This window comes from Stegastes partitus, unplaced genomic scaffold, assembly GCF_000690725.1.
Source record: "Stegastes partitus isolate 25-593 unplaced genomic scaffold, Stegastes_partitus-1.0.2 Scaffold422, whole genome shotgun sequence".
Taxonomy (NCBI): domain Eukaryota; kingdom Metazoa; phylum Chordata; class Actinopteri; family Pomacentridae; genus Stegastes; species Stegastes partitus.
The window spans coordinates 210,979-234,390 of NW_007578153.1; the positions used below are offsets into that span (position 1 = coordinate 210,979).

Consider the following 23,412-nt stretch of genomic DNA (forward strand, 5'->3'; position numbering starts at 1 on the left):
ACAAAGACACACAAAGTAACCACAAAGAGACACAAAGTAACCACAAAGAGACACAAAATGACAACAAAGAGACACAAAACAACCACAAAGAGACATTTAACGACCACAAAGATACAAAAGATGACCCCAAGAGTAAAGTGAATATAAGAACCAACTCTCACATCCTGGCATTTGCTGTTTCTACAAAAGAATGAAGACTCTTTGCTTCATCTATGAGAGGTCCTAATATTTAAGCTCACTGACATGCACTAATCAAGTTCAATGTTGAGCTCAACAACGGACCAACAAAAAGGAGAGAGGGTTTTAAGACAGTATAGTGTCTGTTAGCAACTCCACAGAACATCAGCACCTCCATGTCAAGTCTATACTTATACATTTTTGATTCGTGATCGAAGTGTGTTGAACAGTATGAAATGAAATCTCTTCCTGAGGGCTTCATGCTGACGTGAAGTCAGAGACTACCTTACACAGACCACAGTGTTTGCCCACAAACAAGGAGCTTTGAGAAGATGTTACATCATGTTGATGCCAGTATGCATCACAATTACACACCCACAGACAAACACACTAAGACATCATTTCACACTGTCAGAGTAGCAAGGGCTTCACCATACGCTCTTCCATCTGTCAATCCCGGCAAACACGTTGCTTACTGGCCAGAAGGCCTCCAGATGAAGTGTCCAGATGTGCTGTATCACTGAGCTGACTGATGTCAACAAACAACATCCAGCAGCTGACAGAATCAGTTTGACTGCGTGAAACTAGTGGAGATCATTACCTGTTACCTGGTTCAGAACATTCCCAATCTGGATCACCTCTATCTGCTGTCTTTAAAGCAATGATGGAGATGAAGCTCTGCAGCACATGTAGCCACTGAAAGGATATGATGCTCCAACAGATGCCCAGCTTGCTGTTGATCTGGCAGCCCTGGGCATGCTGTCGCTCCTCCTCCAGCTGTTTGGGGTTACTGAAGCGAACAGTCTCCTGGTCTGGCTGTGGCAGACTCTCAAAGTCAAACTTGTCAACCTGGATGGCCATCCTGTAACAGGAGATGGGAGAAGCACTTAGAGATGCACGTTTCTGCTTACATAATGCTTGATGGGCCGAAAAGAAGCTCTAACACTTTTATGACTCCAGCAATGACAGTTACATAACTATCATCTGAAACTTTAAAACAAAGTTAATAAAGGTTCAAATAACTTCAGGTCAGATTTATGGAATTCAAACTGAGATAATATTTACCGTCGGTCATTCTAAATGATAAAAGTTCATTTAAAACATTATGATTACTTCAATTGTAAACGAGTCATCTGCTCATCAACATTTCACTGAGTCAAAGGTAGCACCCTAGATCATACATCTGAATTGATTTGACAAAAATATCCACTTAAATGATCACCAAACCCAAACCTTTATCAAAAAATATGTCAGGTAATTGGATTCAGCACCATTTTAGTGGCTCTTCTCAGACATTTGTTTATGCCATTCTGCAAAACACTATTTAATGACCAAGCCTGGAGGGGCACACTAAAAGAGAGTAATTATTCATACATTATGTAGAATCTGAACAAATAATGCATTAGAATGATTTCAGGTTTAGTACTTTCCATAGAAAGCCAGTGTAAATAGTTGTAATCAATTATATAACAAATTGGTGGCAAAGCCATGAGCAAAATGAGATGCATTTTGAATGATTTGGTTTAGCAGCGCCGCAGCAATGTGTGTCCAAAGCAAATTTCCCTCTGGGATAATGAAGTCTATCTTATCTTAAAATACAGATTACACTGGATGTGGAGGAAACCAGCCACATTAGAAACACCAAAGGCTCGGACATGGCAGAAAGCCGAGCAGCAAAAATCATCCACACATTGTTGTGGGTCCAGAAGCTTGGTAGCGAAAGGCCGCTTTCCACTGCAGGAACTCAGGGCAGGCACGAGGTGGTACAAGTCTATGAGTATTGCAGGAAACAGAAAAAAAATGAGGTTTACTATTTTAGCCCATAAGATAAATTTAAGGTCGTTTATGGAGATGTTAGAGAGGAGAAGACTGCTACTCAACGACGACTTTGAGAGGCAGAAAAATGCTACTTGTTGTGACATCTTCTAATTTAACCAATCAGTGTTGTCTTCTCAAAGTGTAACCAATCTGTGATGGGTCTGAAATAGCAGCTTTTTAAGGCCTCTTAGGAGCATCATTTAGTAGGTGCTGTTTTGTCCACAGAAAGCAGCCCTGACAGAGGTTGTACTGGGGCGGTTCTTGCCATCAGAGGTTCCAGCCACCTTAAAGTGGCCCACAAGTTGCTGCAGTGGAAACCAGTTTATTATAATTGACTTCAGGGCTCTTTGGTGACCTGCTGTAGATGGTGTCAGCCAACAGCCAACACATTCTCAAGCCTAAAACAACCTTAGTCAGCTGCAAGAGCTTTCCAAACCTCTTTCTATTTACTTTGCAAAATGCCCTTTAACCCTTTAAGCCCTGAGCTATTTTTCAGGCCTTTGCTCAGAAAGTACATACCCACAATAAAAACAGTTTATCTCTGAAACCACAAGGTCTATTTGAATAATTCTTGTGTCATAATAAAAGGAACACTTGTAAGATTTGTTCAGATGTGTAAATTTCAGTATATATGTTACTGGTTAAAAGTAAATGAAGATGGCACACACACAAATTTAAAAAATTCAGGTTCGCCTTTAAAAAAAAAAAAAAAGCAGTTTCAGGATAATTATCTCTTTGTAATGATCCAGCTGCAGCTCTGAACCTCTCCCAGATCAGAGCACTATATGTGAACATTCTCCCTGCAAAGGTCGACTCTGATAAAGTGAAGCAGAACAAAATTAGAGAGTTTTTAGTCCAGACAGTTCAGGCGAGGTGACATTTTTGCACACTTTGGCACATTTTGACACACTGGTGACCATCTGAATGTTCTTATGTACAAACTATATATTTCACTTGTATCTCACTGATGGTGTTCAATACATCCAAAGCAGTTTTTTAGTTTTTTTTAATCCAACCAGACTACTGTCTCCGTTGCGTGGCCTGTGCGTAATGGCGACCAAGACGGCTGTGAAGCTTCGGTGGTGACGCACGGCTCTATCTCCGTCATGGATTGGTCGATTTCGGTGACTGAACCCTCCTTCGAATCGTTAGAGCCAATAGAATATAGCGAGATTGACAACACTTTTAGCCAATCAGAATCAGCAGGACACCACCTTGTACTTTAGCCGCTCGCTCGCTCGTCCGCTTTGGGGAAGTGCCCTAAAGGAAACAGAGCCTCCAAGAGACACGTGACGTGCTTTCTGTATGACACAGGAAGTAGTACTAACTGATTCCGGTGTGGATTTATAAAATAAAGTTTTCATGGAAAAACAGTTAAGGTAAGAGAAATCGTACAACTACAGTTTGATGAAGCGGTTTCGGTTTTTGCTGTTCTTTGGGTTGTTTCTCGCTGATGCTTTGGTTTTAGAGAGCTTTGATGGATATGTTTAGAATCTGGGGAGGTTGTGCGTCTTTCATAACGTACAGCAGCGACAGAGCCAGAAATGTGACGAGTGGGTTGACTTGGTGGCGCTACATCGATGTCCATATCTGATAATTCATTTAGCTGGTGTTTGAGTTGTGTTTGAGGCATGTAAAAATGGATTACATATTCTTGTAGCCCAGGTTGGCCCAGGCTGCTTAACTTGCTGCATAACATCACTATATTCTTTCATGATGAGTGCATTGCTTCACACTATTTCTTTGTGTAAAACCCGAGTGGCCCCCGATTGGCCTCTGATATCTTTTCTCAGGAGTGTGTGGAGACATTATTTCATCCAATAATAAGTCACTGAAGGTGAGGAAAGGATAGCATATTTGTACACTATCAGCAAGCACGCTCTTTAATAAGGAAATGTTTTGTACCATTGGCTCCTGTCTCAAAACTGTCTGACAGCTATTCCTATGTGTAAAGTAGTTTTGTACTCGTACAGCGGACGGTTCAATAAAAGTTGATGGTGCAACAGAGAAAACAAGCTAAAATACAGTAGAATCCCCCGTTCTGAGCTCTCTCGATCGATGTTAAGTCCAGGGTCAAAAAACAGCATGTTTTTGGACAACAATGCAAGTTTCACAGCTTTGCTTCGTCCCCCATGGATTCCACTGGAATTGAAATTCTGCTATGATAGGGCTTAAGCTGCAACACATTTGACGAAAGTATGTGTGCTGGAGTTCAAAGTAAGCGAGCAGCACGGTAACACACATGACTGGAAAGAAAGCTTACAACAGTAAAACTTAATGGGAATATCATTTAAAAACTGTAAAAAAAAATAAATAAATAAATATCCATAAAACCTATTAGTGCAGCACTGAGTTCGAGTAAAACTCACCTCACGAGGTGCTCAGGAGAGAGCTGAATATTTAATAGCAAAAACATGTTTGAGTGACCTATACATTTAACCGCAGGCTTTATAAATTTATGTTACTTCTACTTCAACTCAACCAACAGATCTCAGCGGCAGACCAACTCTTCTGCTTGACGACAACCAACGCGTGCTGTTTTTAGTGGTTTGGCAAGTAATAAATTATTTATCTAGTCTAAACAAACACCCGTAGGTTGATTTTCTCTATATCTATACTTTTGGGCGTTTCTATGCTATTTATTGACAAAAGCCAGAGTGTTCTTTGCCTGAGGTTACATCAAGTGTCACATCCAAACTGTACGTGTAGCAAGCTGAGACTATACCTGCGCTCATTATACTGACGTGCAAGGGCATCTCTAATTACCCCCACAGCATTCAAGCCTATTCTTTCAGAGCTGATTGCAGAACAAAATAATTGGGCTTGTATTCCACACAGACCACACCGGTGCACTGACTTTCACTGCTGCAATGTCGTTTTTATACAGCAAACAGTTCTATAATGATTACATGAATCTGGTCTCGCCATTTTCTCCAAAACACAACTTACTCAGTGCCCCGTAAAAGCAATGCATTTGTAAAAGGTTAATGTTTGAGAACTTGTTACATGCTTAATGTCCAAACCAATCCTCTGTATCCCAGAACCCGCCGGTGGGTGTGAAAGGCACGTTACCTTTTCAAGAAATCACCAAAATCACACCATTTATTAGAGGCAGGAAGTGTAATCATCACATGATCAACTTTCCAACGATCCATATCAGCCGTGACTTCCACCTCCATCGGGAAATTAACAAAGTTTAGACCTAAAATCTTTCACCACATTCTGTTAAAAACAAAAAAAATTGTGCACTCCTTCATGCAACCAAGAAGCCATGACTGACACAGCCAGTCAATTGATCTGCAGGCTGTGTTGAAACGAAGCAGTCAGGAGACATAATGGAAATGAATGAAAACTCTAAGTAAATATCTATAGTATATAGTGCCGTTTTTTTTTTTTTTTTTAAAGTATTGCTAACACCTGTCGTCCCTCGGAGAAATGTTGCTGATTCTAGATTTTCTGTCAGTTTGTTTGTAAATTTATGCATCTGTATCTAAGAAATGAATCTTTTGTTATTTCATTTTTAAGATTTATGGCAATTTGATGAAAAACTAGCACAGAATTCATGCAGATTAACATTTCTTTCCCTTCAACCCCATGGAGAGCTCTGCTTCTTTTAGTTTGTTGCTTTCATTAACCCTGATTTCCAGCAGGAAAAGCTCCTGTTTTCAGCAAAAAAAAAAACTCTAATAAACCTAATACATGCACCTTCATATGAGCCCATTTCCTGGCATCACACATTCAAAGTCAAAAGAAAGTCACACAACAGGCAACACCTACAAACTCACTCACTTTTCCAAGCGCTGATAGAGACTAAAACAGAACTAGAAGAGTCGCAAATACTAGACTTAGATTTATCTGGTGAACAAAGACGTGACTAAATGATTGTCGGCGGCGCTACTTGTCTGCTGGATGTGAGAAAATGCAAATGTTTGCTGAAATGTTAACCATGCCAACTGTATAATATGATAACATCTGCTACTGTTGTGCCTTCCTGCTTCTTGTGGAGTGCTGCCAAATTGCACCACCAATTATTGGAACTATTAACATGGTAACAATTCATTTTTTTTAAGATAATGCACTAAAATCTTAGGGTTTTATGAGTCTAGACAGTCAGAGACTTTTCTTAAAGTGTGTAATCCTTCAACTTGTCACAAAACCGTGTATTCAGTTACGATTGTAGAGTGAAACGTGACAAAGCGAACCTATAGCAGCACTTCACAGGAGACAAGAAATGTCTTCAGCCTCTTACTGGTGTCGTGATGACTGATAGGCTTTACTTCAAGTGTTTAACTGGGAGACGGACACCATCAGATTTTTCCTCACACAGAAAGACCAGAACAAAAAAAAAAAAGGATAACTTGCAGTCCATCTTCTATGCCCTCAGCACTTCTATCATTCCCTACTCAGAGAAATGACACGATGTGACTTTGAGGTGGCCACCTAACTGCAAATTACCTGGACATCCATCTCCACAGGAAGCCAGCTCACAAAAAAAAAAGAGCTTCCAATAAAAGCAGCGTTTCACTCAGACTGTGGCTCTGTGTTTTTTAAGCCTTAAGCTAAATCACTGCTTTGACAGGAACCACGCTGATCAATGGAAATTATTCTAAAGTGAACGCGTTCAAGAGATGAGGCCGCGTTTGCTTAACTTTTTTCCGTTTGGTTTGACGGGCAATACAAAGCCGATCCATGTATTGATCGCTGGGTTCATCACTGGATTCCAGTTCAGAGGCCACAGCGGCTCCCCGAGGAGTTATTTTCTCACGTGATGAGAGGATGATCGGCTGCACTGGTCAGAGCTTTGTTGTGTATTTTTTTCTCAGTTTGGTATACTTCGGACGGTGTGAAGAACGAATCGTAATGTCAACCTTTATGGAATGCTTCCAAGGAAAAAAACAAAAACTTTGCATGCTGTTTGATAAGGTACAGGTGAAAACATGCCTGATGAATATTGGGAGCGCATTCTTTGGTTGGATAAGATAAATTTGTTAGCTTCAGATGGGCATGTTTGGTTTGAACCTGGTTAAGTCTACCATGATGAATGCCTGGTCTTGACAGTGAGACATGGAGGTGGAAGCATCATTATACAGGTGACACAATGAATGTCTGTCAATACACAAAATACTGGCTGACAAGATGATTCCCAGTGTGTAGAAGCTTGGCAGAAAATAAACATTCCAGTATAATTAAGATCCAAAAGCAGTTTCTAAACAAGTAAAAAAGTGAAAACTGTGATATGGCCAAGTGCAGGGGTACTTAAAAAAGTTCTGTCTCATTCAGAAACAAGGAGCATTACTCATACATAACTGTACACGACAAAGTCTTGTATTGCTCTTCACAAAAACTTGAATGCAAAAACAATATGTCTCCCCGCACAGGAGAAAGATAATCTTCTTTACCTTCAATGCACTTGGTCTACCGATGCATTGAAGCTAAAAAAAGATTATGTTGAAAAATAATGCAAGAACAATCTTTCTCCTGCGACGTTTTCTGCTCTCCAAGATCTTTTTGAAGTACCCTGGTATGTTGCCTGACTTGAATCCAACAGCACGTCTTTGGTATATTTGAAAGAGAAATGTAAAGCAACACAGCCCCTCTAGCGAAGACCAGCTAAAAAAATAATCTGAACAATGCGCAGAACAACTCTCCAGACATTTGTGCAACTGTGGTATCCTCCATGCCGAGGCGGACCGAATCAGAAACACCAGTGAACATAAAAAGCATTAAAAAAAAATACAAAATCTGAATCTCAACAAAGCAGAATAATTGCACTAAGTTCCTACAGTGAGGCCTGTGTTTTTAATACAGTAAACATTTTTAATTTTAACAATAAGCAAATACCCTTAATTTAGAAGTGATGCAATTACTGTGAGGTGACTTTTAATTAGTTGATATTTAAGTGACACTGGACTCACATCTGTTGTATGATGGATCCACACTGACCAAACAAATCTGGAAAAACTTTAACAGGTGATTTGAGGGAGTCTGGTTTGTTCAAAACGTGACTTAGTCAGCAAAGACAACATTACAGGCGATCTGCTACCTCACCTGTCTTGCACACTGTACAGCACTGCAAATCATAAATGGAATTACATAATGAGAAATAAGAAAAAAAAAATAAATCTGTGGATGGGTCCAGAGACACACATACATCAAAGTGAGGTGGAGGAGGAAAGGCAATGCAATTATCATTTCACAGCCTTCGCAACAAAGCACAACACAAATTAAATAACAATTACGACTTCAAAACGAAGACAAAAAGGAAAGCTCCTGCTCTTGCTGCACCACACTTAAATACATTCGCCTTTGAAGATTAGTGGCACTAGGCTTATGTCACTGACTGAAGTCCCATCTTCAAATGGGCACTGCGTTTCATTCAGTCATCTTCAAAAGCGCACATTACACACTAAGTCTAAAAATACCGCGTTGTAACGATGCAAATGGTCCCTAAATGGGAAGACGCAGTCCGGCAAGGCCTGGGACTGGTTTTCTTCTGACAGGTAATTACTAAGAGCCAGATAGTCATATTCAAAAGAGTATTTGATTCACAGGAACTGGTTTCGTGGAACACCAGCTACATGAAGAACTTTCTTATTTATAGCAGTGTTCATTAGTAGGGATTTAATTTGTCAACCTAAGTTTAGGCTAATTGTGTTTGTCTGTTTGAACATAATGTGTTGCATCAATTAAAAATGTGCTCACTACTTGGTACACAGCGAGCTACGGACGGTGACAGCGTTCTGAACTATCAGTTACTTACTACAGTTTTATGACGGTTATGCAACATGACAGTTATGTAACTGTCTTTTGGAACTTCATAAATATGTTTAAAAAGGGTAAAAGAAGTTGGATTTTTGAGGGAGGGTTTGAATTATTATGAAAAAAAGACTATAAAAAAAAAGAAATGAATTATCATTATAAACAATAAAAAGTCAACAATAGGCAACTGATACCGTTATAAACCAAAGAAAAACAATGAACCAGTTACTGACGAAATTTCAATGGATCAAACTGATTTTTGAGTGGGTTGAAAGCTGCATGCTGGATGGTTCTCCCTTCAAAAAGAACATTGTCTAATATTAGCAAAGGCAAGCCCATTACAGTAGGTACAGTTTATGTTCAACCAAGGCCACATTCATCCCCTAAACACCCCTAAAAGAGCTTTTTACTACGGCAGGAGAGCATGAACGGGCAGCTTCTCCCACCACCACTCCCACCACTCTCCATTGATTGTATTGTGGAATCTTTCAAGGATTAGGCCATATCTGGCAACTAATCTAGCCCATTACAAAGCTTTTAATAACAACCTGTGTGCTGAGCTGGGGCCACTGAGGAACATCTCTCAGCCTAATTCCCAGTCCATTTCACCTCCCTGCCCCGCTTGCTCTTCCTGATAACAGACAGCTTGGCCTTTATTTCTCTGGCTGAAAAAAAAAGCAGCAGCAGGGGTAGATGGGAGGTCGGATAGACGGAAGGACTGATTTTACCCAAATTCTTATGTGTCAAACGCATAAGCTGCGAACTGGTTAGCGTTCAAACAAATCCTAAAAAAAGGCAAATGAAAAATGAAAGCTAGATGTGCAGAAATAAGAAATGTTATTCATGACCATACATTCAGATAGACAGGTCTATTTTCTTGTCAGCGTGTGTCAGTCGGCGGGCGTTTGCACCGGCTAACCGGCATTTTTGTAAGGCGCAAAGTAGGCTGTTTTTCCCTATTCAGTATTTTGATGACTCACAATGAGCCTGACTCTCAGTGACAGTAGAGGCAAAGCAGGGGTGTATTACAGAGATCTGTGCTGCTCAGAGCATGTTTAAAGCACACAGCATAAGGTTCAGTCCTGTACTGTGCTATTTTTAAGGTTTTTGCCGAGCAATGTGTGCTTGAATAGATCCGACCTAAAGACTATTGTTCAGTGATTATCATTTTGGTTGAACAAAACTCTGAGAATTTAAATTAAACTCCATGTTGCTGTTAGACTGACTGTTACACACTAAAAGTAAATATAATGACATTTAATTACAACCCAGGATCCTATGAAACATGTTGCTGTGTGTCAGATTACGTTGAGATGAAATGTTTCTGTCTGGGTTGCTTGAAATACCGACATTGTTTTTTTTTTTTTAGTCGAGGAAGTTTTTCATCCTTTTGCTGCAGCAGGGATGAAAGGTTGAACACACAAAGCATAGGATTGCAACAGAGGAAATTGGGATTTGAGCTGGGCCCCACATGGTGTTAGACAACTAAAACTCTTCATTAAGGTTAGGGAAAGATTGCAGCTTCTTTTGTCCTCAGTTCCCGAGGAGCTGAAAGGAAGCTGCCAGACAAACGGCCTTCACCGGGCTGAACGGAGATCAGGAATTTACTGGACAAAAATAGTTTTCATGTTGGCTCGCAGGAAGGAGTTTTTATATATTGATTCAGAGATTTTATTGAAGGGCCGGGGTGATTTTTCTTCTAAAGTAATACCAGGTGGCTTAAGACCAGCACACAGAATCAGCAGGGAATGATGTTCAAACTGATGTCTATGGAGATTTACATAAGAGGTTAGACGAATTGGTGAAAACTCAGTAAGAGTGATAGCATTTTATTTGTAAGTGTGACCTATTATTGGTTAAAAAAAAAGGTTGTATATTATTATGAAAGTCTGCTGCACAGGTTAATCATTGTAGCTGCATATCCCTGGTTTTAGCAGTGTTACAAAAAAGATTGTTTCAGCTGTCTCAAGCTTCAAATGCAATCAAGCTGCCCATGCCCTTTTCCAAAACTGTACTGTGCCATAGATGCCCCACACTGTAGCGGCTTGTCAACCGGATGGTAGCTTGCACCAAAGCATACTCTGCTTTCTTAGCTATTTTACTTTAAATGGGACCAATAATTAACAAAATGAACCTCATTCTGTATTGAAGGCAGGGCTCCAGACTAACTTTTTCAGCGCTACAATTAGATTTTTTTCAAAACTCGTTCAGCCCTACTTTCAACCATAAAGGCTAGTGCAGGAGGGTACCGTGCTGGTGCTCCACAACATCCTGGTGATCATCACATACTCCCACAAATGCAACCTCTGGAATGTTCAACTCACACACTCTCAAAAAACTTTTGGAGACCTGACTGAAGGAGACTTGAAATTAGCGAGTGAGACCATAAACTCATCAGGAAAGTGTTTACTGAGGTAGCAAATCAAGTAAGAAGTAAGATTTCATTACAAACTTCTACATAATCAGACTTCTTTTTGCAGACGCCCCCTGTTGGCTGTATCAGAGACAATGCAGGTTGAGGGCAGTTCCACATTGGCTGCTTTTTTTTTTTTTATTTAGACCCAGAGACTACATTCATCTTTTGTATACAGTCTATGGTCCTGAGTCATTTAGACAAGCCCGTTGCGATTGACTGTTAAAGGACACAAATGAGGGGATGGTCTTCTCTCATTATGTGGGTTTCAAAACACACTTGTGATTCATAATGTGATTTAAAAACAATTTCAAGGTGGATTGTGCATAATATCGCGACTTTAAGTGCATCTGCTCCAAGAGTTGAGAGACAGAAAACACTTTCTGTTTGAACTGGCCTTTATCATTTTAACAACTCATACAATAACCTGAACCAAGTACACTGAAAAATATATTTATATATATATTTTTTAGGTACCAGGAGCTGATGTTGTAGCAAAAAGCAAGATATGTGTTTACTCATAATGTTGTTAAAATATATAATCTGGGCATCATCACTCTTAACAATACTAGTTATATGTGTACAAAAAATCTGATACAGATGAACCCAATTTTTTAGAGAAAAGAAATTGAGAGTAATGCGAAGTGAGGATATATGTATAGATGCCAGGGAGTGGCTCATGGATTTCTGGTATCACTGAACTGCATCCAGCATAAGCTTTTGCCAAGAGACAACTCACACCCTTGTGCGTAATCTTCAAAAACACATTTACGATCTAACAAAAATACATGACAATTTAAACTCGGGGATGTCTAAACAACCATATTTTAGCCCCCCCGGGCCAAGAAATGCACACTTGCCCTAAGTGTTATTATTTCTCCTCTACATCCACTTCTCACTGCAGAGCTCACCGGTCCAAGAGTCAGTGAGGCAAGAAAGAAAGCCAGGAGAGAATCCATGATGTTTGATGAATTTACAGTTGAACACACATACTGATTTATTTGTCACTAACACACATTCAAACAGTCACAGCTATGCATAATTAACAGAGCACACTTCCCCTGGCTTGCAGTTTTGAAGTGAGAACCTTCATGTTGTAAAATGATGCTGCTAAACACTGAACCAACCAAAGAGAAACGGATGACACTATTCAGTAATTTCAGCACCTGTTTTATTGAAACTGTGAAAGCATTGTTGCATCTCTTGGCAGATACTGCAAAAGAACAACAAAAAGAGGGTTTTTTTTCCATGCAGACGGCTACAGGTATTGTATATATGTGGTTTTATATATATAGCGGTATAGGTGGCTGTTACCATAAAGTCCTTCATGTTTTTTTTTCCGGACAGAAAACATTTGAAAGCGAACCGGACCTATATCACTAAATATCATCGTGTCCACTTGCTGTGACTTCTGACACCGTATTGCTAATTAGCGCCATCCTGCAACGGGCTGTAGCAGTGAAGCCCTTTTTTTAATGGCAGTAATAACACCAGCTTAGGATGAGACGGTCACAGTGAAATGACCCCTTCCTAATTAAATGCCGTGTTGCCTCAGACCAAAAGTACATGATAATCACATTAAAGCATATGGGTTCGCTGTCATCCGACCGACGCGACGCCGCGAATCGTTCCAACCGCCAGGTCTCGTCCCTCTCTGTTTCAAACACCTCAGAGCTGAGCAGATTGTTCAGAAACAAACACTTCCAACAGAATATATGAAACCATTCTGGTGACGGTGGTGGCAATGCTGATGTTTTATAAAATGTTCGGTAATTGCTTCCCATGCTGTTGGTGAGTTGAATGTTATTAGCCCGTCTGTGGGAGAGCTCGTGTAGTTTTCTATTTGGCAGCACTGCTACGTGTAAAGGTTTTTCTCGAGTGTGCGACTGTGCTGTGAGCAACTCTTTGAATTATGCCCTCCACGACACGTTACAGAGCAGCAAATCATTTGCAATCAACATTTTATCAGAGCCATTTTTCATCTTCCTTAACAGCGAGTGATTGTGTTATGTCACCAGGGAGAAGCTGAGAGCGAAGAACGTGCAGAGACAGAGTGTGTGTGTGTTTTCACAAAGATGGTTATTTTTAGCTCACGTGCAAGAGCTTAAGGGCGGCGATCCATAGAGGCCTGTGCAGAGGCAGGCGAGAGCAACAGCCTATTTTTAGACTGCGGCTGACTTCGTGTAACCCTTTGTTTGCAGCGGCTGCAGAGGCAGCGGCGCTCCATCCATTACCGTCTCGTTCGATATGATGAGCTCCGGAAAAAAGCGGATCCTTACAGCCAATTACTGCATGCGGATTGGTATCGGAGAATGCCTCTGTGCAGACAATCTTCTAATGCGTCGGCTGTCATTAAAATTGAGGCTTTGTACACCGTTGCAGTGTGTGCTATTTTTGTTTCTGCTATTAAACACCAGAAGCTTTATTTGTTTATTTACTTACTTACTTTATTATTACTTTTATTTTTGCGCTTGCAGGGAGGTGGTGGGAATTTTGCCATTATTCTGTGGAGAGAGGCTGAATCCCCAGCTGGATCTGAACCAGGGATGTTGTATCTTATAAATAGTAATACACTGCTATACTGTATGTGTTAGTGTAAATGAATCGGAAAATCCAATGACAGCACAGGGATTAATTGTAATGAATTGCAACGTTAAGGTTGATTAAATTACAGGTGTCACGAGGAGGAAAAGGCTGCGGGTCTGATAAATCTGCTATATGTGCTCGACATGAAAGTGGTATGGATTCAGTGGAGATGAAGCACATTTCCTGAATACCAACAATATAAAAAAAAAACACAGCTGTGTGAAATGACTACCAAGAGGTCTGAGGCTCCTGGATAAAGTGACTCTAGAAGTGCAATACTGTATATAAGGACATGTGAGCGGGAAAAGATCTCAGTGTTCTAGCACCTTAACTAACCCATCCACAGACAGCCAACAGGGATAAAACGCCCCCTAGGGAACGCATTATTTCAAGAAAACGTATGAGAGGGGGGGAAAAAAAGAAAGAAAAAAAAAATCTCCTGCGGATGCTGAGAAAAAATGACAGTGGTGAGAGGCTGATTCCCGGGGAGAGGTCGAGCAGCAGCAGCAGATGTACATCTCAGCAGTCGGCTCTCATCTTTGTCAAAACACTGTTCTTATGCCCTGTTCTCAAACGATACATGTGTGTTTTCTTCAGACATGATATTGCACATGTAATGAGCATGTACACTAATTTGATGGAGTGAGAAATATCGCATCAACAGGTTTTTAAAAGAAAAAAAAAACAACACACGATAATGTTCGCATTATAGACTGGGACCGCTGAAGATGGGATAACTGACTGCAGATGCATTATGTGCTCTGCTGCCATAAAAAGTAGCACAAGAAGGGGAAAGGTGGTCACCATGGAAACAAGCTTTGTTTGATAAGCTCATGCAATGAGGCGTGTCTGCCCTTGTGCGCACCGATCCGGCAGAGCCAAAAGGCATGGCAATGGAGGGGAGACATGGCGAAAAATGAGAATGTGCTGCAGCGAGCGCTAACTCTCTGCTCTACTACAGCTATTACTGGGCCGGCTCTGCAGTGATAATGGTGGATGGCAGTGGGAACTAGTTAGTGCCTGGAGGTTGATGCTGTAATGAGATGTAAACCCCCAAAGGCCTGTTTAAATCCCCGGGGAGACACAGCTGTGGTGCTGATGCAGAACGAGGGGGCTGGGATCAAGAAGGTCTGAGAGACGCCAGATGACTCTCAAGACTGAGGGCATCCAAACAACTGAACGTTATCTTTATTGTAATGAAAAACACGGTGCTTTCAGAAACGATGTTGAGCTTAAAAATAGCCGCTCTACTTATCTCAAACAGCAACAGCCCACTGGCACAATGTAAATATGTATATATACAAACAGACGCATGCACACACATACATGCCGTTATGTAAAAACTCAACATGCACACACATGACTGCAACTGTTGAACAATGTTCAAGCACAAACTCTTCATGCCTGATTGTTTTATGGCTATTTTTTTTCCTTATGTCTTGTTGTTATTGCACAGCCTGGTGGAACTTTGCATTTCCACTCCCCGTAGTGTACTAGCTTGTCCGTCCACTGATCCATATTCTTGGGATCCCAAAGTGTTCCCAAGCCAGATGAGATATGTAATTCCTCCAGTGAGTTCTGGCTCTACCTCGGGGTGTTCTCCCAGTTGGATGTGTCCAAAAGGGAAGTCAACCAGGAAGTATCCTACTCAAACACCTAAACCACCTCAACTGGCTCCTTACAACACAAAGAAGCAGTGACTCTACACCTCACCCTGTTATTACAATTGAAATCCAAACTCATTTTGACCGTTTGTATTTACAATCCTGTTCTTTCGGTCCCTACCCAAAGCTTATAACCATTGGTGAGGGTTGGGAGGTAGATCAACTGGCCTTCTCATTGTGGCTCTTTGCCACTACGATCTTGTAAACACCTACAAGCCATCTTTAGGTCTCACACTCTATTGCCCCAAAACACGTGAACAAGATTCACATATACTTAAAACTCCATCGCTTGGGGCAGTAACTTGCCCCCGACCCAGACGTAGCAATCCACAGGTTTATCCAAAACAACAGGAACACTATTCTGCAGCTCATTTACTGTGTAATTTTTTTAAAAAAAGGGACTCTCCTTAACTTTATTCAGGTGACAGCAGAAAATAAAGAAGCAGGCATCTTTAATATGTTCTCTTGGAAAACACCATCTTAGAAGGTCCAGCAGAGCTCAGTGTGCAGATAGTAAGAGAAGAAAGTGTTTTTAGTATAAACCTTTGGCTTTCACTTACCAGCAGAGATATGAGACATAGGCTAGCAGATTCTCAGTAAGAGGACCTCCAACCTGTTTCTTTTTTTCTTTGCTTTATATCTTACTTTCTTTCCCTGTTGGCTGCGAAATGACTTCAAAACAATTGTTCTATAGGTTTCATAGCAGCACAATAATAAAACAGAGCCTGATAAAGCACCAAAGACTTGCTGACCTTAGAAGATTTGCAGGAAGCCTACTTAGTGGTTTGACTGATGTTTTTATATTTGTTCTTTACTTGCTCCCAACGCCATTTAGCACTGCTTGGGTGGCAGCTGAATAAATAAGACTAAAAATGTCTTAAACACCATAAAAATAGTCAACCTCTAAGCAGCACATTCAATAGAATACACAGTCTAATGTGGTTTTAGACCTGTTCTTGTTCATGACCCTTTTTGTACTCATATGTAGACTCAGGCACATTGGGTTGACCTAATGACTTTATAACCAACCTAATGTGACCGCCTAGTCTGACTACAGTTGTGAGGTTTAGTGGACACAGATAATCAAAGCCCATTCCTGACATCTTGTACTTGCTTAATAATACAGACCTCTGCTCTCATTCCCCAAATTCATTGTCTTATCCCGATGTCACTATCTAATGAAGGCAAAAATAGAAGAAGAAAAAAAAAAGTTTAATAAAAGGTGCCGAGAAATCTCCTGAAGTATTTTGATGATGGACTGAGAAGGATCACATAAGCGGTGACTCAGGACATTCTTTCACCGGCAACACTTCTACAGCTGACAGCTAGAGAGAAGCGCCTCGGGGGCCACGACTTTCCAATTCCGATAATTAGATACTGTTCAAACACTCGCATCAAACCCATCCGATACAAAAGAATCAGCCACCAAACTGACTCGCAATCAAACCCACGTAATTACAGCGCTTAAGGACTTGTTTTATGAAAATGACTTTTCATTCTGACATCTTGGACAACATTTTTTTTTTTTTTTATCATCTATTCATATTAATAACAGAAGCTTCAATTTGCTCCATCTCATTGTAATTTGCTCATTAGATCAAAGATTGAGTCGTAGAAAAGGTCGGGGCTGTCTGACGTTACACAGGATAGCTCCGTTTTCCTCAAATGAGAGAATGTAAAGTAAAGGAGAGCTAATTTACAGGATGTTTATGCAGCACACTGACCTTTTTTTTTTTTTTTTTAGCTCAAAGTGGCTAAAATAACAGTAATTGTAATGTGCACAGTGAAGCATGAGGGAACAAAATTAATTAATACTACACTTTAACGGTATCTTTATTCAAACTTGTGACCTTCCTTAAAACGTGTTATTGGGTATTTCAATAGGAATGTTGATGATGAATCCACAATCCGTTCATCGCTGTCGACCGTTCAACCCATCAAAAATATACTTACTGGCAAAACAGAAGATGAACAATGTGCAGCGTAAACTGTCAGAAAACTCTGTGGTTTTGGAGCAGTACCTGGCTGTATCATTAGGAGGGCTGTTTAATGAGTGTGACAGCCTGGAACGCTGCACACATGAAGTAATCAAGTGCCCCCAGTCAGCTGATAAAAAAGAGCACGCATCCATCACAATAAAATAATCCTGTGAATGTCCCACAGAGTCAGCTGTCTGGTTCGGCTCGCCAGTCAAGTTTTTACAATCATCCTGATGGGAACATGAACATTTGACTAAAACATTTACAGTAAGAAATCCAATATTTGTTGAGACTGTTCATTCAAATCTACAAATGTAAACTTCATGGTGTCGCTTGATGAAAAGCCATGAAATCACTGAAGTCATTGGGATTCGTTCACAGGGGAACATGAGCGTGTGTGCATAATTTCACGGTCGTAGTTTTTAAGGTTTTCAGTCAGAACCGAAGTGATTAAACTGATTAGACTGTGTTTGAAAGTGCTTGATCCGGCCAGCGTTTTCAGCGTCCAATTTGGCTGCAAAATTGCACGGCCGAACTGAACAACCTTGAGCTCTGTGGAGAAGAGATGCGCAGTAGAATTTACAAAAGAGATGTCTCCGTATTACCGGGCCAGATTGAGGTTTGAAAACATTTGGCGTTTTCACTTAGCTTAATCTAAACCCTAAATTACAGAGAAACTAACAGACCCACAACAATGAGTCAATAATCCTGATGTCATTAAACCTGTTCTAAAATATTCTCAAATGGAATTCCACCTAATTTGATGCAAATGAAACGAGGCACAACAAATTCTACGTCTGCTTGGGTCATAAAGGTTCAGTGAATGTGCCAAACCTGGCAGCCTTTGAAACATGGCCTCTGTTGCATTTCTACAAACAGATAAGATCTGGTCCCAGCACAGGAACCTCATGAGTGAAAGAGGTTCAATAATCATTTTGTTTATTTATGTATAATTTAAGTATTTTTGGATTGCTTCTTTATCAAAAACCCAACAGTTCAAAAATGTTACGATAGAAAGCATTTAAAAAAAAAAAAAATTAAAGATGCCCTCCAATTAAAAATACGTCTTTGGCCTTGTTATCATTCCATATATAGTTTTTTTATATGATGGAAGACATCCATCCATCATCTATACACTGCTTAATCTTTACTAAGGTCATGGGGGGCTGGAGTCTATCCCAGCTGACTCAGGATGAAGGCAGGTTCACCTGGACAGGTAACCAGTCTATCACAGGGCTTCACTTAGAGACAGACAACCAAGCACACTCACATTCACGCCTACGGACAATTTAGAATCACCAATTAACCTCAACATGTTTCTGGACTGTCGGAGGAAGCCGGAGAACCCGGAGAGAACCCACGCTGCACGGGGAGAACATGCAAACTCTGCATAGAAAGATCCCAAGCATCCTAACCACGACTTCAAACTGGGGGTCTTCTAGCTGTGATAGTGCTAACAACCCAGCCACCATGCAGCCCTGCTAGAAGATACATCATTAGTCAAACAAGCAGTCAACATAGCATAGAGTAATTCACAGAGTTATGGGTGAGCTGGTGTTCTCCAGCTGCAGTAAGTGCAAAGGGGAGGGTGGAGAGAGATGTGGGAAATTCTGAGATCTACACATACTAGTCAATTTCAGGAAGGGATTCATTTTAGGGATTAATTTTATAAGGAAAAAAATAAAATAAAAATATTATGAGGTGCGTTTGAAAAATCCTGATACTCATGGTGCATCACAGTCACATGTTTACGAGCACTAATTAGCTTGATTCAGGATGCTTTGTGACATTGCACCATCAGCACCAGGACACGCTTTGAGATCACCGGTAGGGGATTTCTCCATTCTGTGTCAGTCAGCAGCGGGGACGAGCCAAGCTTAAAGTTCTGTATCATCACCGGTGACGAGAGGTGGCATCAGCTCAGGAGCATTCTCTTTGTTTTTTCTTTACCGTTCACGTGGTTAATTCAAGCCCCGGGGTGGGACTGTCCAGGCACTAACAACACAATCATCTCTCCCCGTCCACTCTACTCACAAGATTAGTCTCCCTGTGACTTCTTTCTTTTCCCCCAAAATGAAAGTCAAGTTGAAGGGTCAGTGTTTTGACAGAGATCCGGCGCTCATCGCAGATGGCGCTTGACAAGTTTACATAACAGGACTTGGAGCTTCGCAGTGCCGTATCTCTGTACAAGGGGAACACTTTGGCAGAGATGGAAGCCAAATTTATATCAGGTACATTTTTTTTTGTTTTGTTTTTATAGGCACATTTTCTGAAGTTTTAAATCATCACTTGGAACTCTGTCACTGGCACACAGAGATGAGTTTTTTTTGCAGGTTTAATCAATGACCACCAACTTAACAGAATACTGATTTTAACACAAGAACTGCTTGACATTTGCAACCCCACATTACACAAAAGCCACATTATTCTAAAATGTGAGCCTGTAAAATTCCACAGTGTGAATATTCTCAGCAGGATCGTGTCATGCCAGAGAAATCTACAAGACGCAGGCAGAAAAGAAAAGACATCCTCAAAGCTTAAAAAAAAACCCCACAAAAGTTTGGACACCATTGAGGCAGTGTCACGACAGCCTTTGGGAACGTATTCGGCCTCCCAAACATCAAAGTGACCATTCACATAGTGAGGTGCTTCACTTTTCTTTTTTTTTCTCCGTTTGCCATTAAAGAACACCATGAAGGGGATAAAGACCTTGTAAAAGACATGTCTGTGAATGATACGAGAAGATGAAAGGAACACTCTGTCGCTCACCCACATGTCGCTTTCACAGGGAGAAGAGACACACTCCACAAACTATTCTTACTGCCCAAACACAGCCAATAAGCTCTTTGTTTTTCCAGTAACATCTTTCAATAAATGTAAGTGATCACCTGTCACTAGATGCAACTACATAAATGCAGAAGAAGATGGAAACAGGTTCCTGTCCAGAAAAGTTAAAAAAAAAAAGATCTTGCATCTACTGTTTAAACCGCTATTTTTCTTTCCACGCATGGCAGCTTTTTCCCCCCCATGTTTTTTTCTATTTGTGTAGCCATGAAAACGCTCAATGGAAACAATTAAAAATCATTTGTTGTAGGAGGAAAGTGTTGGTGATTGACAGAGTCATTTTTGCGACTGTCGGATTGAAGCCTGAGCTTCACCAGTCCTGGATGAAGACTCCAGAAAACATCTTGCGCCTGACACCTCATTCATCATAGAACAGGAAAGAAATAAGAAATGACAGGGCCATCTGATGTCGACAGGGGATGAGTTGGAAAGACAAGCACAATATGGTTCAGCAGACGGAGATCTACGACTCCGTGGCCCTGTTTCTCTCTGTATGCAAAATCCTGCTCCACTCTGAATAATGTGTGCATGTGCGCGTCAAAGGAAGCGATCAGCGTTTTGCCAAAACTGAGCCGGGGATGAGTGAAGCTGCACCCGCTAGTTCCCTGCCTCACAGGGATATCTGCAGAAATATTTTATGCCGTGAAGAGAATCAATACGCTGGATCGGAGCTAATCTTCTGATAATGAATTTATGTATCTGTCAGGCTTCAAGAGAAGTCTCTATGGGATGGAGGCGCTGATTGGTGGAGTCAAAGGCAGCGGCTGTCTCTACAGGGAATGTCAGTCAAAGGGGAAAAAAAGACATGTAAGTCTATATATGCATCTGCAGTTGTGACCAGACTTGGCATGTTTTGCCTCAGAGGCGCATTGTGTCGTACTGCATCAGTTTCTAAACAGGCAGCATTTCAAAATAAGCTATAGCTGCTGCATTATGCATTCTGACCTCCAATTAAGTTCTTATGTAGAACTTTCATCATGACTGTATCAGTGACAAAGGGAATCTTAGCTGTTTAGGGAATTACATAACAGTGACAGATGGCCTGACTTAATAGCACTGAGGGAAATACACTAAAAAGAATAGTGACAAAAAAATAAAAAAAACCTTTAATCGAAGGACAGCTTTATTTTTGATTTTTTTTTTTTTAAATCCTTCCCAGTTTAAGCAATCACACCCTTTACTAAAGTAAAATCATGGAGGGATTATCAGCAAAGTGCACTCATTCCTTGGAAACAACCCCTGGGATTGATGTTTTATTATGGATGACAATTGCATCAATCATTAGCAGCAGCTAGATTTAAATGATGTCAGGGCCCCTCCCCAGTCCTAAAAACTCAACTCTGTGTATCAACATTAACTATTTCAAAGTTTTTTTCTTTGAATATGAGCCTTAAAATGGCTTTGATGTGACTCTACACTGCTGCCTTCTCGAATGTGCAGATCTAGGAAATGCCCGCCTCTTTCCCCACCGACCCCTCAACTTTGCGCAAACACTGTAAATCTATTCTACACTCTACACATAGGTGTAATTCAGCTATATATGTTTGAACTAGACACTGATTCTGGATGTGAATAAGTTAACAGAAAGCCTCAGTTTGCAAGCTGGCAGGATTGGTGCCTTTGGTTTGTTACTTGTGCAACCTGGACGTCTAAATCTGTGTTTCTGAGTTTACAGCAGCTTCAACACAGCAATGCTTAGCCATGACACTGCTTTTTTTTCCCATTCATGATGTGTCTGACTTTCTAACTACTTCGGCAAGGTTTCTTTTGTAACTTCGGGTTCAGAGCCCTCTCTCAAACGTCCCTCAGATAGTTATTGAAAAGAAAATAAATGACAAGTTCAAAGAGGAACTGTGTCTTTAGTGGAACCGCTAATAACTTAAAGATGCTTGATATGCGACAAGAAGTCTGTACAGGAGGTGTTCGGCAACGGCAGTGAGCTGTGGGTCACCTGTAGTTCAGGAAGCACTGAAAGCCCTCATACACGATCACTGCTTGTGAAACACCAGACTTGAAGAATAAAAATGTGCTCACATTTACAGGCAATAAATGCAAGATGTTACATCACCTGTGCAGACGAGTGGATTAATTAAAATAGCATGTCTGTTCTGTAGGATGCATGAAGTGTAACGGACAACTGAAGAACACAACTGAAACATTTTAGGGTTTCAGGAACCACTGGTTCAGTGTCAAACAATGTGTTATAGGCTTATAATATGTGTTTCACTTTAGCTGCAATTATAATCTTTCAGGTAAATGTGATGGAGTAAAACCTCTCTGTATAATGTAACCTGGAATTAAAACACTCAGGTAAGTACCTCAACACTGTGCTCAGTATCTGAAGACGTGCACTTAGCTGCTTTCCACCACTTTGCCTGGATCAGATTTTTGACTTCAGGTTTGCTTATTTTCAAAAACCACCACATTATCTGAAAGGAGCAGAGTTCAATCAATATATCATGTTCATATTCATGCACCAACTTTTGATTGTATTTACAGTCTGTCAGGCAAGTTCCCCCGTGATGTTCCAGAGACAGAACAATGGGTGGTAAATGGAAAACCAGCATGGGACCTCAAGATCAAAATCTCTTCTAAAAGACTCCTGGCAAATGTCAAAATGGCTGCACAATTGTGATTTTAATTGGCAGACATGTATTTATTATCTGGTGTGATCTCTCTCTGTAATGAAATATTTGTAGAAGCAAAACACAAAAGAGCAGCACAAAGACAGGAGTGTGGTACGCTCAATCTGCAATGATTGCATTAGGTACTAATTCCATGGTGGGTATGATAACACTTCTTCTAAATCAATGTCAGACCTGTTCAGTGTGCACAGGCGGAGAAAAATCCACTAGAAATATAAAAGACCACCGTAGTACCCTTACAGTCACACCGGCAGGGTTTCTAGGGAAGCTAATGTAAAACTGGAGATAAAAGTTAACCTGTAGTGGACGTTGTATATTTACAACCGAAAAAATGTTTTGAGTTTTGGAAACGTACTTAATTTTGATGAATTATGGGACGCTGGCAAATGGTAAAACATTGGGTAATAACATGAGTAAAGGAGCTTCAAAAACTCAACGTACTGGCTTAGTAATCGTCACCACATTGTCAAAGCAAACCCAGTTAGCATAAGTTACTGCTAACATCAGGATAAATAAGGTGGTGGCGA

General features: G+C 40.6%; 1 protein-coding gene across 1 annotated transcript in view; it reads right to left on the reverse strand.

The window, feature by feature from the left end:
• Positions 1–23,412, reverse strand: part of trappc9 (trafficking protein particle complex subunit 9) — a 254,895-nt gene that overhangs the window by 80,427 nt on the left and 151,056 nt on the right. Inside the window, exon 17 of the mRNA XM_008285913.1 lies at positions 886–1,039. Coding sequence (XP_008284135.1) covers positions 886–1,039 — 154 coding nt within the window. The remainder of the gene's footprint in view (positions 1–885; positions 1,040–23,412) is intronic.